Here is a 14,465-nt window from a genome sequence, read left to right as displayed (position 1 = left end):
CAGGAATTATGTAGCCAGGCTCTGGGCGGATGAGATTGAGATCAAAAAGACGACTGACCAAGCAGTGGAATAATTAATAATCACTCAAAGAAAGGAAGCATCCTTTTATGTATTTTATTTTATTGTTTTCTTTTCTTTTTTTTGTACAAAAGAGCAAATTTGGCATACAGAGATACATTCACTTGTCACAGTATTGTTGCTTTGTTTTTTAAATGCAAGCTCAATCATTTCAAGGATGGCGTTAGAATATACGCAAAAGCACACCCTCTTTCTCTTAATAAAAGACGCGCTCTCCGACGATCAGCATCGTATGCTTCGATTCTTTCTATTTTGTTCCTAAAGAGAACTAATTCCACACAAAGTGTCGACAAGAGCCCAAAATAAGTAATTCTATCAATAGAAAAAAACAGGAAAAAATACTAGCATGCAAATGCAACTTTTGTCAATAAGCTTCAAGGACTTTGAATGAGGAGAATGGCTTTACAAAGTGATAGTCCAGATTGCCACAGTGAGGACACTGCTGTACATTGCTGTACTCGGAGAAATACTGCATGCCCACGCGTACGTCTATGACCGGTTTCCCACAATGCTTGCAGTTCAGCCGGGCCTAGGTACACAGAGAGCGGTGATGCATTTTTATACAGAACTTCAGTATATATATATAAAACTATAATTTATGAGCACAAACTGATTACCTGGCAGCATGGTGATGCAGCCAGTATGTCGTAGGTGTACATTGTGCCCAGCTGGTGCCAGCTTCCATCCCACCTGGACTTGCACTTTATACACACGATTTTGTGCACTCCTTCCAAGCAGTCCACACAGATGGCATAAAGGTGCATCAGCCTCCCTTTAGAAAATAAACAGAAAACCCCTTTCAACTGCAATTAGACTCTAATTAATGAAAATATATTCTAATAGGCTTTTAATGATATGCCATGATTAAAGCATTATTATCTGTCACAGCTGCTTTGCTTCTTTATTAGAAGAAGAAAAGGATTCGTTCTATCCCCAATAAACGAAAAAAACAGCAATTGATGTTTCTGCTCAAAACCTTGATTTAGACTTCACTGTGAGTCATATTTCATTCTCAAATGCTACTTAACGGTGCTTGAATTGTTTTTGCTGTGGTAAAGTTGTCATCACGCATTGTTTATGAACCGACTCGGCTCAGTGTTATTTAATAAAAATGGGAAATTTGGAAATGGAAAAGTTATCGCTGTTCTTGCTGTATCAAGCATTAAAAGTGAGCCTGCAATGTTCAAAAAAAACAAGTAAAACAGGGCAAATGAGACCGCTGAAGAAATGGCGAGGTAAACTGATACCAAAAACAAGGCAATAATTGATATTTTTTATTATAGGGATAATGATAACATCACCACTGTAAATACACCAAAACTAAAAATATGTCAAATAACTATTTTCATGTTATGACTGGACAGAAATATTAAATTCTATACAATTTATTCATAAATAAATACCATATAAAACAATAAAAACAAATTACATTTAAATTTGTTACGTTTAAAATGATTCATTATGAGATTAATGTTAGATTACACTTAACTTTATTAAATTATTGGTGTTAAGTGTTAGAAGATGACAATTATTTGATTTTATTAAAGTGAATGAACAAGCAAACGATGTTTATAACCGAACTTATTTAGGTACAGAGATTATTTAGGTAATGAAAATGTAATCGAATTCAAACACAAGTTCATTTTAACTGTACTTTTTTGACGTAAAGTAAAATATGGAACACCACAATAACGCTTATATATACTTTTTTTCAAAATACAAAAAGTAAATGAGAAACAGTCCTTTTAAGTGTAAATAGTGGATTCACTCACCTTGTAAATGGCAAGGTACATCATACTCAATCTCATCATGGCGGGAAGGGCTCAGGAAGAGAGTTCCATCCACTAAAGGGAACTGTTCAAAGATGGGCAGGGTGTGATGGCAGAGGGCACAGTTCACCACATTGCGGTGACTCGCGCTGAGCGCAGAGAGGATGAACTTCCTGAGATCCTCTCCCTGCCCGGCCTGGGCATCGTCCTCCATTCGCACATGATAGGTGTTGAGCTTGTGGCGTGGAACGTGCGTGAGCAGCTCGGAAAGATCCAGCCTCCTCAAGAACTGCACAGGGTTGTCACCGGGAGAAAGCCGAGGGAGGCACATGGCGGCGGCCCCCTGCTCAAACTGAGCCCCGCCGCGTGCTGCCGCCCCAGCTGCGGACAGCAAATGCTTCCTGTGGCCTTCCGTGTGAACAGCGTTCTTAAGAAACTCGCCCAGGTGCCTCGAACTCCGCGGGCCGCCGAGGGCTTGGGGGGGGAAGGCGGAGAAGCCCGACGGAGGGGACTGAGCGGGGGATTCGCACGGGGAGCGGAGCCCGTGGGAAACCCCGCCGGCGGCACCGGGAGGACCAGCGTGACATCTCTCCTGACAGTTCTGCCAATCTGCTGACTGTCTGCGAGACAGTTCCTGACTGGAGCCGCGGTGCGCCAGCTTATGGCTTGCGGATGGCTTCCCTTTCTTGGGCTCATCTGCAACTTCCGGACCACATCCTCCGCAAGCACCACCGGAGGCAGAACCGCCGGGCTTCCCGCTCCCTTTCTCCGGCACCTTTTTTTTGCGCTCGTCCTGCATGCGCTTCACCTGGTACCAGTCCGTGTCCTTTTTCAGGTGTCCCTGGCCGCAGCGGCAGGAGCAGAAGCGGAAGGCCAGATCGTAGCCCTTTTTGGTCCACATGTTTTGTCTGCACTGCTTCTCGTTCCAGCTGCGGGCCCGGCCGATGCAGTTGAACTGCACCAGGATGCTGCTCTCCCACTCATAGAAGCACTGCAGGTGCATCCAATTGCCGTAGGGGCAGAGTTCACTGTTGCACACCACACGCTGGTAGTCGTCCTTCTCAAGGTCAACGGGACGGCCCAGACTGCACACTAACGGGGTGGCACATGGAGCCTCTGCCAAACACAACAGCACGAAATATTAATTTAGGCTTAATGCAAGAGAATAGCTCACGTGACAATTCTTTCGTCATTTACTCACCCTCATGTCATTTCAAACCTGCTTGACTTTCCTCAGTGGAACAGAAAAAAAGATGTTAGAACGATTCACTTTCTTTGCAGGTGAAAAGAAGATGCAATGAAAGTGAATTAGGCTGACATTTTCTTTTGAGTTTGAGCCTTACAGCAACATGAGGGTGAGGTTTTACATTTCTAGGCGCCACTGTTCCTTTAAGGTAAAACATATGCAATGCAGATTACAAATACACTAAAAATAACTTTTTTCAATAAACTTTTGATTTTACATTGGGGTGCAATATTTTTAATTTTAACGTCAAAATGGATAACTGAGTTAAAAAAGTAAACCTGGATAATAACATTTAAATAAAGCAGACATTCGTTAAATACATGAAGGGACAATTATTTATAGACAGTGTGATTCAAGCAGCTTCACTGGCAGAATGTTCAATGTCAGTACATCATTTCTATTTATTATCCACTCTGTGGGTGCGAATCCCACTCAAAAAGAACAAATATTACGCAACACTCCTGTGAATGAAGTCTGAATTTGCGTCTCATGAGAGACAGGGAAAGACAATTATACAAGAGAGAGCCTCATTCCTCATTTGAATAGACAGCGCTGCTTTTTCTGTATGAACTCTGTTTGTTCACTGCCTTTTAATCCAGACTGTGTAAGTATAGAGTGACATAACCGCTCTGTGTGTTTTCTCTCGTGCACTGAAGCACAGTCGGATAAATTCAACCGCAGCGACATGTAATTATTATTTTTAGATATAATAGCTCTGATTGGGTTTCTCTCGCCGGACGTGTTAAAGCGGAAACATGGAGCGGAATAAATTAATTAAAGCACTTTCTGGCGAATTTAGGAACGGTCCTGTCCATCCGCTCCACTCACAAGAGCGTTTCCAGCCTGTTTCATTAGCGACCTGCAAAAGTTTTCTGAACTATTTTTTTTTTACTTACTGGAGTCAATGAATAGCAACAACCACGCACGCAGTCCTAAATAATAATTCAACAGCTCTTGCTGTAAATATTCCATTATTCATAGCCATCACTCAAAGATAGATACCACCTCCATTACCTCAAGAGCCATGGCCCTTCTATGCATTATTAAACACTCTAACTGCACATCATTAGGGTGGTACGACCTGTCATTACACAACACCGATCTCCAAATCGCATGCAACTCCTCGCCAAGTGCATCTACCCTTGAACAAGGCCTACTCAGCCACATTGTGCGGGACGATAAGTGAAAACGCGGAAATCTCCAGGCAATGTCGTAACGATTCTGATGGTGATGACGCGCACGACACAAGTTGCTGCAAGTGAGAGAACATTAAAAGGAAGGTAACGCTCGCTCGCTCGCGCGCGCACGTTCGGGGAAACGTATCATTCGGTAGAACATTGACTGAAGTGACGTTCTTACCGCTTCTATTGTCGCTCGGCGGACCCGCCGTCGCTCCAGTCAACACCGAGGCAGTTCCTCCTGTAACAGCAGACGCAGAGGCTCCATTTTCTTGCTCGTCCCCGCTACTGTTCGTGCGTTTATTTCTCTTCCCCTTGTTGCTTTTTTGGTTGGGCATAATGGTGCGCTCGGTATGAATGCAGCCCGTCAGCGACCGCCACCGAGCGTTTGCGCGGATATCATGTCGAGGGTGCTTGACGAATCCACTGCGAATTTTGAATGCACGGGGGGATGCAGATGTTACAGTTCGATCATCATCCTCCAGATTTGTGCAGGCAGTCTTGACAGCAGAGGTACACCATGAAGAAGGCGTGTCCCTCTCTTGTTTTGATTCCTGCTCTGAAGAGAGAACGTTCCTCTGGCCCCGCCTCCATCTCTGATCCAGACCCGGAGCTCAGAGTTATTAATAGCACAGACCTAAGAGGGAGTCCCGAGCAAATAATCGACACACTGCTAAAATTATTGAAGTCATATGTGCTTTGCCACATATGGATTTACAAGTGATAAACATGCTGTTCGAAGTGCTATACAACGATATATATTTTTAAAAATGTATAACTTAATTATTTTTTTAGCCATATTTCATGGGAGACGTTCATGAAAAAGTTCTCTAAATAACTATTTAATGTGCAAACTTCTTTACAAAAAAAAATATATATATATATATATATATATATATATATATATATATATATATATATATATATATATATATATATCTGTCCATTTTAACCGGGCTCATTCATTCAAAGATAAAAACATTAATAAATTTGAAAGACAAAGTGTCTTAACTCCAGTTCTTGTACTTATACAAGTTTATTGCAACTTTTCCAGCCATTTGAGAATCAGATGAAGCATCACAGGAAAGACAGCAACACAGAAATCCAAATACACACCACAAAATGGAAGTTTGAAGTCAGTTTTAAATGTTTAATATTTCACCCGCCGTCCATATACCGCCCCCAGTACAAAGTTATAAACATACTCTATTTAATTGTCGATGTTTCATATTGCTGCTCATGCTAAGGTCTTCCTGAGCTTCGATGGAACAAACGAGCCTGCACCATTGGGGGTCTTATAACATTTGCACAGACATAAATAACAAGAAACGGCACTAGTACAATGTGGAGAGGTTTTTGCAAGAGCTTTATAAAACAGAATATCACATTGGAACATTTCGGATGATTAGGCGAACTTGGATGTTTCTGCACATTTAATTCCAGAAAATCTTACAGCAGATAAAGGTTACTTACTATTCATGTTTATCAGCTTTTGAGGTGTTACAACACATATAACCTGAATGACCATGCCTGAAATGAACGATTGCACAGTAATGGTACTGCAAACGAACAGCCTCATGATTACAGTAAAAGACAGCAATTATGCAATCTACAATCGATACAGTCACAATAGGACATCAGAGGTATTATCTGTCAAACTGATATTAACGATTTTCATATTCATTAGGTCGAAAGCAATATTTGACGGAACCATTCAATCCCAGAAAACCAGTAATATGATCATGCACGCTATAACTGTTAGCTGTTAGGGAAGATTGCTACTTTTCAAAAAGAAAACTGTGCAGATCACTCCCCTGAGAGAGAAAAAGTTGCTGTATAAAAATATTCCAATCCAGTATACAAAAATGTTACATTCTCAAGTATATTCCCATATCAAAATGTAGCAATGGCATGTCAAAAACACATTTGTACTTTTTACTTGGGCTCAGAAAAGACTGTTAGGTTCAGTCCTGCAGCAGTATGACATCAACGTTGTCGTGAACTCCTTGCAGTAAGAGCTCCCCTTCGAATGTGATGACCTTCTTTCGCTTGGCCGCTTTCAGAGTCCCGACCAGAGCTTCAAAGAGGTTGGCGCATTGGTCATCATTAAACAAGACTCCAAATTTGACACTGATCTTCCCATCTGCGTCTGTGAGACAGTGAGAACGGTCAGGGGCCGCTCTAAATCAGTCGATATCCAATTAACATTTACTTAATAAAGAACCAAAATTTCAAATGAGGAAACATCAGCCTCATTCATTGAGAGTACAGTACAGTACGTCACCTAGTAGTAAATCTGCACCTGAAATCTTCCAAAAAAAAACATCTGATATGAGGGCTTGAGATTTCAGAATGAAAAGTACTGCTCCCGTTTAACTCCTCATCTAAACGAGCCTCAAGACCTGCATTGTTGTTAGTAACTTATGATGTGTAGAACTATCTCAGTACATGGGCTACATGTAAACGAATAGAGATCTCAACAGGTCATATAATATAATAACACAATATATTAGAGCATATTTCTGACGCATCATATGACACTGAAGAATTGAGTTACGGCTGCAGATGACGTTTTAAAAGTATTAATATAGAAACATTTTTAACTAATATTTCACAGTATTAATGTTTTACTGCACATTTGACTAAATAAATGCAGCCTTGGAGAGTATAAAATAATTGTTTAATAAACAATTAAAAACTTGATTTACATCTAGCCACCATCATATATTTATAGATGTGGACATTTAAAACAAAATGTATTTAAAGCTGAAAATAAATAGTTTTGGAGAATCATATCTAAGATTCCAATAAGCATTTTTTTTTTTTTTTTTACAATTTTAATATAATTTCTAATGCAGAAAAAGAACCGGTGTTCTCAAGTCATTACCTAACATTTTATTGTTGATCAAAACACAAGACTTACTTGTACTGCCCAGTCGACGAATCTCATCAATGAGCAGTGTAACTTCATGTTCCACATTCATTTTTGTCACTGAAAGCATACATGCAGGTTAATACCATAAAGGCTTTTTTAACCTACTCTATAGGCTACTGTATTTCTGCATTGGGTCATCAGTGAAAGACTTATAGATATACTATAGCCATCTCAGTCAAGCAATGCTGATTCGAGTTTGTTTTTGCTAATGGAATAATAAATGTTTCGTTTAAAGCTTTCTGAGAATTCTTACATGGATTACAATAATGCTGTAAAAAACGGCCAAACTGATTTAGTCCACGCTCATTCTTCACTTTATAGAATTTATTTGGCGCCCTCTCTGGTCGAGTTGAGAATTGCAACGCCGCACCCTACCGGCTTATTGCAGATGCTGACCACATAAAGACTATAATTACTTATCTTCAATTTTGATTAAGAAAAGAATACGCGTGGCCCGCACGGTTAACACCACACCGTAGCTTAAACACGACGAGGCATAATAAATAAACGGCTGCACGGCTTTCGCGGAGCACGAGGATTATCATTTGATCAAGCAATGCGGAAGTACGAATCTGAACCCCGAAAGTGAAAGAAATGTGTGAAATATTGTATTAAAGCAAACTGTGAATCGCGCATAATTCGAATACCACCGTCGCGCCGATACGGTGCCCTAAAGTACACGTAAATAAATAAACAAAGCAAACAAACACTTTTTGAGCGGAAATCTATTCACACCGCATCAAAGAGGTTTGCGCTCAGATTCTGGATTATTAATCCGCAACTCCGCTGGGAAAACACGTATTCGGGCAAATAATTTATTAACATCGAAAAAGCATTGCAAAAGCGGTAACACGATCAACCTACTTACCTTTGTGGTGCTTTCGTGCCGCCGCTCTGCTGACTATAGGCTGATTGAAATGAAAAAAGCACTACCATAGATGGCTTTGTGTGTGTGACGTCACATTAAATGGCCCTCTTTAGATTAACCAAGTAGTTACAAAGTAATTTGTTAAACTAAAGTGCAATTTCAAATACATTTGGAACAGCATGCGATGCCACATATAAACAAAACGGACAGTTTTAAGAGCTTCCGGCCGTAATTGAGTTAATGCCAAATGTGTAAAAGATGCAGATTAAGCGGCTGCTTTAATGGACATCTGCAATTCTGCTAATGCAGGTCTGATTCTTTGTGTTATAGCTAGTTTTGACAACTAAAATAAATTATCGCCCGCGCAAAGTTCGACGAGTAAATAATACGGGTGATACTATTACTGCAATGCTTAATTATTTTAATATAATCGATATTTACAGCAATATTCCACGCTGGCCGAATGCAGTCCACCCATAAATGCTTGAGATGTGAAATTTCATTTGCTAGACACCAGGTGGCAGTAAATAACAATTTATTTCTGATTACTGTTGTGACAGTGAGGTTTGGTTGGTACCGCAATGAGCTTATTAAATGATTGTGTATTCGACAACTCGACGTTATTACAGTATTCATATATATATATATATATATATATATATATATATATATATATATATATATATATATATATATATATATATATATATATATATGAATGAATAAAATATATATTAAAAAAGATAGATAGATAGATAGATAGATAGATAGATGTAATGCCAGCGAAAAGCGCATGCGTACGAAAATGACGGGCGGTTCTTTCGCAAGTATCTTTTCTTGCGTATGTTTGTCGACGCCTCTTTGGTGTGGGAAATGTGGTTTTAGGTGCCTGACGCTTCTTTTTTGTAGTCTAGTCTACAACGCATTACGTAAGGGGGTCGGTACTCGGTAACTACACCGACCAACCGGCATGACTTAAAAAACGGATCGCCTGTTATTAAAGGTCGTGGTCTTGTCTTGTACATCGAAAACACTTAAGAAGCATGCACTCCAGGAATTCGCAGTAGACTCACTTTCATATTTTTTTTTTTTGTAGGAACCAGAGGACACCTGCAATGTCTCCTGTACAAGAAAATTCTCGGTGGCCCCGAGTATCAAAGTTCACTCTTTCAGCATGTGCTGCAACTGTTGCAGAATTAGGTAGCTACACATCTTTTCTAGTTTTTACATATTTACATAAAAAAAGCATCTTATATATTTTAAGAATCTATTTGAATTGTGTGTGTTTTTTTTTATTTCAGTCACATTCCCTTTGGACCTCACTAAAACCAGACTTCAGATACAGGGTGAAGGTGGTTCCAGACAGCATGGTGGTAGTGTTCAGCCTCCAAAATACAGGGGAATGCTGAGCACAGCTATGGGTATAGTGCGAGAAGAGGGGCCCTTAAAACTGTGGCAAGGGGTCACACCAGCTATCTATAGACATATAGGTATAATGTCAATTGCAATGAGCTTTATTAACAAAGTATGGAATAACAGTTGCCTGAATTAATAAATGCATATATTTGAATCCCCTTCTGACTTTTGTAATTCTTCATCTTCAGTGTATTCAGGCGGCAGGATGTTGGCTTACGAACAGCTCAGGGAATCGGTCTTGGGAAGATCTGAAGATGGCGTTTTTCCAGTCTGGTGAGGGAAACGTCCGTGAAATCTGAAACAGGACAGTGATTAAAGTCTAAATAGATGGGATCAGCGTGTGTTCTGTGATGTGTACAGGAAAGCAGTGATCGGCAGTATGATATCAGGTGCCTTGGGCCAGTTCATCGCTAGTCCGACAGATCTGGTGAAGGTTCAGATGCAAATGGAGGGCAGGCGCCATCTGGAAGGGAAACCGCCAAGGTGAGGCACAAACTTAAAGGTATAGCTCACCCGAAAATGAAAACGTGCTGAAAATGCACTCATCCTCTGGCCTTTTAAGATATAAATGAGTTTGTTTCTTCATCGGAAAAAATTTGGAGAAATTCAGCATTACATCATTTGCTCACCAAAAGATCCTCTGCAGTTAATGGGTGCCGTCAGAATGAGTAAATGTTTGGGTGAACTATTTCTTTAATTCGTCACTGATAAAACTTTTAAAAGACTACTTATTCTAAATGTTTTTTTTTAAACTGACAGAGTACATGGGGTTTACCATGCTTTTACGAAGATCATAGCAGAAGGAGGAATACGAGGCCTTTGGGCTGGATGGGTTCCCAATGTTCAGAGAGCTGCGTTGGTCAATTTAGGAGGTACAGTAACAGTAGTCTATTACCTATTATTATACTTCTGGAAATCTGGCAGCTGCACTTTTGCAATATGTCGGATTTTTCATTTTGTTTTACATTTAGATCTCATGACATACGATACCGTAAAGCACTTTCTACTGAGAAGCACCTCCATACCGGACAACAGCATTTGTCATGGATTGGCGAGGTGAAATTCTGTTCGACTACTAATGTTGACATAGATAATAAAGTCACGTTAAACCGTTTGTTCCAAAACATTTTTATAGCATATGCTCAGGATTGGTTGCGGCTATTATGGGAACGCCAGCCGATGTGGTGAAAACCAGAGTAATGAACCAGCCACGGGATTCAAACGGGAGGTTAGTTTTCATGTGTTTTTTAAAGCTGATGTGAACGTTGTTTAACTTATTTTTACAATTCTGTTCCAGGGGTCTTCTCTACAGGTCTTCAACTGACTGTCTTGTTCAGTCAGTGAGAAAAGAAGGATTTTTTTCCCTCTATAAAGGATTTCTACCAACTTGGTTTAGAATGGTATTAAGATTTTAAATATTACTTGAGTTAAAGTTTTATTGTCTTGTGTTGTAATTCAAAATTATATTTTTGTTCCCAGGCTCCCTGGTCTTTGACTTTCTGGCTTACATTTGAGCAAATGAGACGAGCAATGGGCATTAGTTCATTTTGATGATTTTAAGAGTTGGACCTAGTGTATTTTTCTGAGCTAAACATTCCAGACCTATTTTTTTAGGTTTGAATTTAATTGTGTGCAGGTACACGATGCAGGACATGATTATTAAGAGAAAATTGAGATTGATCACTGTATGTCTTGGAAGAAATAAAATGGCACAGCAATCATTCAAGCCTTTTTTTTAAACGACAGTCTCTCTGTCTTTTTGTGCTTTTAAGCAATATTTTTTATGGTTATTTATATTATTATGGTATTTATTTATATCTATAATTATTTTATAGTTTTCATTTTAATAAGATTTTGTTGCATTTTTTTCATCTTTACTGTTTTTAATGTGTCTATATTATATGTTTATTTTAGTACATAAGTTAAACTAAATTAGTGAAAATTTTTGGAAAATGTTTAATTTTTATTTGATTATTATAAGAAACATTGTTTCATGGGTTTAGATTTACAGACGTGGACAAAATTGTTACCCTTTGGTCAATGAAAGAAAAACTCACAATTTAACTTTAATCTGACAAAAGTAATAATAAATAAAATTCTATAAATGTTCAATGAAAGTCAGACATTCAATATGCTTCAACAGAATTATTAAAAAAATAAACTCATGAAACAGACCTTGATGGTACCCCTAACTTATAATTAGCAACCTTTTGAGGCAATCACTGCAATCAAACGCTTCCTGTAACTGTCAATGAGACTTCTGCACCTCTCAGCAGGTATTTTGCCCATTATGAGCAAACTGCTCCAGTTGTGTCCAGTTTGAAGGGTGCCTTTCCAGACTGCATGTTTCAGCTCCTTCCAAAGATGCTCAATAGGATTGAGAGTCAGGGCTCATATTAGCCATTCTTGGGTGTTTTTAGCGGTGTGTTTTGGGTCATTGTCCTGTTGCAAGACCCATGACCTGCGACTGAGACCAAGCTTTCTGACACTGGCTAGTACATTTCTCTCTAGAATTCCTTGATAGTATGAGATTTCATTGTATATTCAAGACACCCTGTGCCAGATGCAGCAAAGCAGCCCCAGAACATAACAGAGCCTTTCACAGTAGGGACAGTGTTCTTTTCTTGATATGCTTCATTTTTTCGTCTGTGAACATACAGCTGATGTGCCTTGGCAAAAACTGATTTTTGTCTCATCTGTCCACAGGACATTCTCCCAGAAGTCAACATGTTGGCATATTCCAGTCTTGCTTTTTTATGATTAGTTTTCAACAATCATGTAGTCCACTTTGGCTATTTACGGATGGTGCGATCTGACACTGATGTTCCTTGAGCATGAAGTTCACCTTGAATCTCTTTAGAAGTTTTTTCTAGGCTCTTTTTGTTACCATTCGGATTATCCGTCTCTTAGATTTGTCATATGTGCCACGTCCAGGAGGTTGGCTACAGTCCCATGGATCTTTTATTTTAGTCACAGGAACATCTAGTTGCTTGGAGATGGTCTTATAGCCTACCTTTAACATGCTTGTCTATATTTTCTTTCTGATCTCTTGAGAAATGTCCAAAGTGTGGAGTGATTACCTTTATATTTGATTACAAGGTTTAGACACCTGTGATGCTAAAGTGGACAACCTTGAATTAACATGTCCCTTTGGTCACATTATTTTCAGTGTTTTCTAGGGTACCATCATTTTTGTCCATGCCTGTTTAGTGAGAGTTTATTTTTTTAAATAATTCTGTTGAAGCATGGTTGAAAAACAATGTCTGACTTTCATTGGTTAACATTTATAGAATTTTTATTTATTATTACTTTTGTCAGATAACAGTTATTTCTGTGACCATTGTGACTTTTTCTTTCATTGACCAAAGGGTACCAACAATTTTGTCCACGTCTGTAATTAACTATAACTGGAAGACCAACCAAGACCACAAAACCATAGGCTGGAGTCTATACAGTGTTTTTCTACAGGCAAAGCAGTGCTATCCTGATAAAGATTTATTAAAATAAATAAAATCTAAATATTTTTTAAACCTGTAGAGACGACCTTTATTGCCTCAGACATGTGAAAAACACAAAAATACACGTTTTATTATACCAGCAAGATATTGAAATTCAAAACAACACAGAACATGCTTTTCTTTCTACAGAAAAGCGTATGAGAATTAAAATTATGCCGCAAATAACGCATATTTCATAAAACCCAGTGAGATAAAGGTAAAACATTTATTATATGCATTTAAACATTAATGAGCGAGTCCTCAAATAACCACTAGAGGGCATCCAGTCAAAAGCTTTACCAATAAGGAAATATACCCGGAACGTAAACATGAGCCCGCTGATGTGTCATTTCCGGTCAGGCTATTTTCACATTCAATAAAATGGCATCGCCGAGCAGTGGCACTTCCCGGCGTTTAGTCCAGTATGTGATCGTCCGATCAGATCTCATACACACTTTATCGTGGCCTTTAGGGGCGGTTATAACTCAAGCATGTCACGCGGCCACTGCTGCTATTCATTTACACTACAGTGACCCCGATACTCAGGAATATCTGGCAGAACTGGACAGCATGCACAAAGTAGTGCTGCAGGTTAGTGCTGCAAAATTACATCACATACGCCATGTGCTTCTGCCCCTGCAGTGCCGGGTAGGATTATATAGTAGTCTTTGATTTCATATGGTTGACAAATACTATCAAAGCCATTAGCAGACTCGCAAGTGACAAATGAATGAATAATCACGCTTTTTTCAAATTAAATTACTATATGTTTTTTTCCTCACAGGCACCGGATGAGGCATCTCTCTCCACTCTTTCCAGTACGCTACGTGAAAAAGACATTGCACATAAACTTTGGATGGAGCAGCCAGAGAACATCCCGACGTGTTTGGCGTTGAAGCCCTACCCCAAAGAGACCGTGCAGCCATTTCTAAAGAAGTTCAAGCTTTTCAAGTGAATTCTGTATGAATTGTGCAATATTTTGAAACGAACTGTATAAACACAATGAACGAACGAACCTGCTAAAACAGCCTTCACATCTCACATTTGTATTCATTTATGTTTTGTCTTGATTCATCGATGTGGCAAAAGATTACTCATTAAAGTTGTTAGTAATTTAAGTTATTTAATATCTAAAATGAAAACCGAATGTCCTTATTGTGATCAGTTTGGGTAATAAATTTCTTCGACAATGGAATCTGAAATATGTATACTTCAACAAATTAATATTTTAAGCTAAGCCTTAAGAGTGTGAGTGTTGGTCATTGACTGTTAGGATTCATGCGTTCAGTGTAGGAGTTACATCGTTGATATTGATGCTCGATTCTCTCAAGAATCTTTTTTTTTTAAAGAAAGAAAAATAACATGGTGACCAATGAGAATCGATCAGTAACCAATGATTCTCAGCCGGTTCTTTTGAACGAATCAAAGTTGCATGGTCGTTGCTAATGATACCCGATTTTCTAAAGAGTGAGCCTCAC

The 14,465-nt window shown here is 39.0% G+C and overlaps 4 protein-coding genes across 6 annotated transcripts; 2 read left to right on the top strand and 2 right to left on the bottom strand.

The window, feature by feature from the left end:
• Window positions 1-100: 100 nt before the first annotated feature.
• Window positions 101-4,869, bottom strand: heca (hdc homolog, cell cycle regulator). 2 transcript variants are annotated; one of them, XM_043219726.1, is made up of 4 exons: window positions 4,453-4,869; window positions 1,851-2,963; window positions 696-850; window positions 101-607 (listed from the first exon to the last, which is right to left on the bottom strand). In XM_043219726.1, exons 1-4 carry the CDS (start codon window positions 4,607-4,609, stop codon window positions 443-445), a joined length of 1,590 nt encoding a protein of 529 aa, XP_043075661.1. In that variant the 5' UTR covers window positions 4,610-4,869; the 3' UTR covers window positions 101-442. The 2 variants fall into 2 exon arrangements, with proteins under 2 accessions (XP_043075661.1, XP_043075662.1); XM_043219727.1 differs by lacking the exon at window positions 4,453-4,869 and adding an exon at window positions 3,049-3,190.
• slc25a27 (solute carrier family 25 member 27) lies at window positions 4,282-11,211 on the top strand. Of its 2 annotated transcripts, none has more exons than XM_043219728.1 (10): window positions 4,282-4,373; window positions 9,171-9,274; window positions 9,376-9,564; window positions 9,679-9,763; window positions 9,851-9,973; window positions 10,250-10,362; window positions 10,462-10,546; window positions 10,626-10,718; window positions 10,788-10,890; window positions 10,970-11,211. In XM_043219728.1, exons 1-10 carry the CDS (start codon window positions 4,318-4,320, stop codon window positions 11,039-11,041), a joined length of 1,023 nt encoding a protein of 340 aa, XP_043075663.1. In that variant the 5' UTR covers window positions 4,282-4,317; the 3' UTR covers window positions 11,042-11,211. The 2 variants fall into 2 exon arrangements, with proteins under 2 accessions (XP_043075663.1, XP_043075664.1); XM_043219729.1 differs by lacking the exon at window positions 4,282-4,373 and adding an exon at window positions 8,933-9,077.
• abracl (ABRA C-terminal like) lies at window positions 5,397-8,452 on the bottom strand. The gene is made up of 3 exons (XM_043219730.1): window positions 8,075-8,452; window positions 7,195-7,263; window positions 5,397-6,420 (listed from the first exon to the last, which is right to left on the bottom strand). Exons 2-3 carry the CDS (start codon window positions 7,253-7,255, stop codon window positions 6,236-6,238), a joined length of 246 nt encoding a protein of 81 aa, XP_043075665.1. The 5' UTR covers window positions 7,256-7,263; window positions 8,075-8,452; the 3' UTR covers window positions 5,397-6,235.
• Window positions 11,212-13,032: 1,821 nt separating the features above from the next.
• ptrhd1 (peptidyl-tRNA hydrolase domain containing 1) lies at window positions 13,033-14,182 on the top strand. The gene is made up of 2 exons (XM_043219450.1): window positions 13,033-13,578; window positions 13,772-14,182. The coding sequence occupies exons 1-2, from the start codon at window positions 13,369-13,371 to the stop codon at window positions 13,940-13,942; spliced, it is 381 nt and encodes a 126-aa protein (XP_043075385.1). The 5' UTR covers window positions 13,033-13,368; the 3' UTR covers window positions 13,943-14,182.
• Window positions 14,183-14,465: the final 283 nt, after the last annotated feature.

Source organism: Puntigrus tetrazona, chromosome 20 (genome assembly GCF_018831695.1).
Source record: "Puntigrus tetrazona isolate hp1 chromosome 20, ASM1883169v1, whole genome shotgun sequence".
NCBI lineage: Eukaryota > Metazoa > Chordata > Actinopteri > Cypriniformes > Cyprinidae > Puntigrus > Puntigrus tetrazona.
Note: the sequence above shows the minus strand (reverse complement) of the source record. Positions and strands in the feature narration are given on the sequence as shown.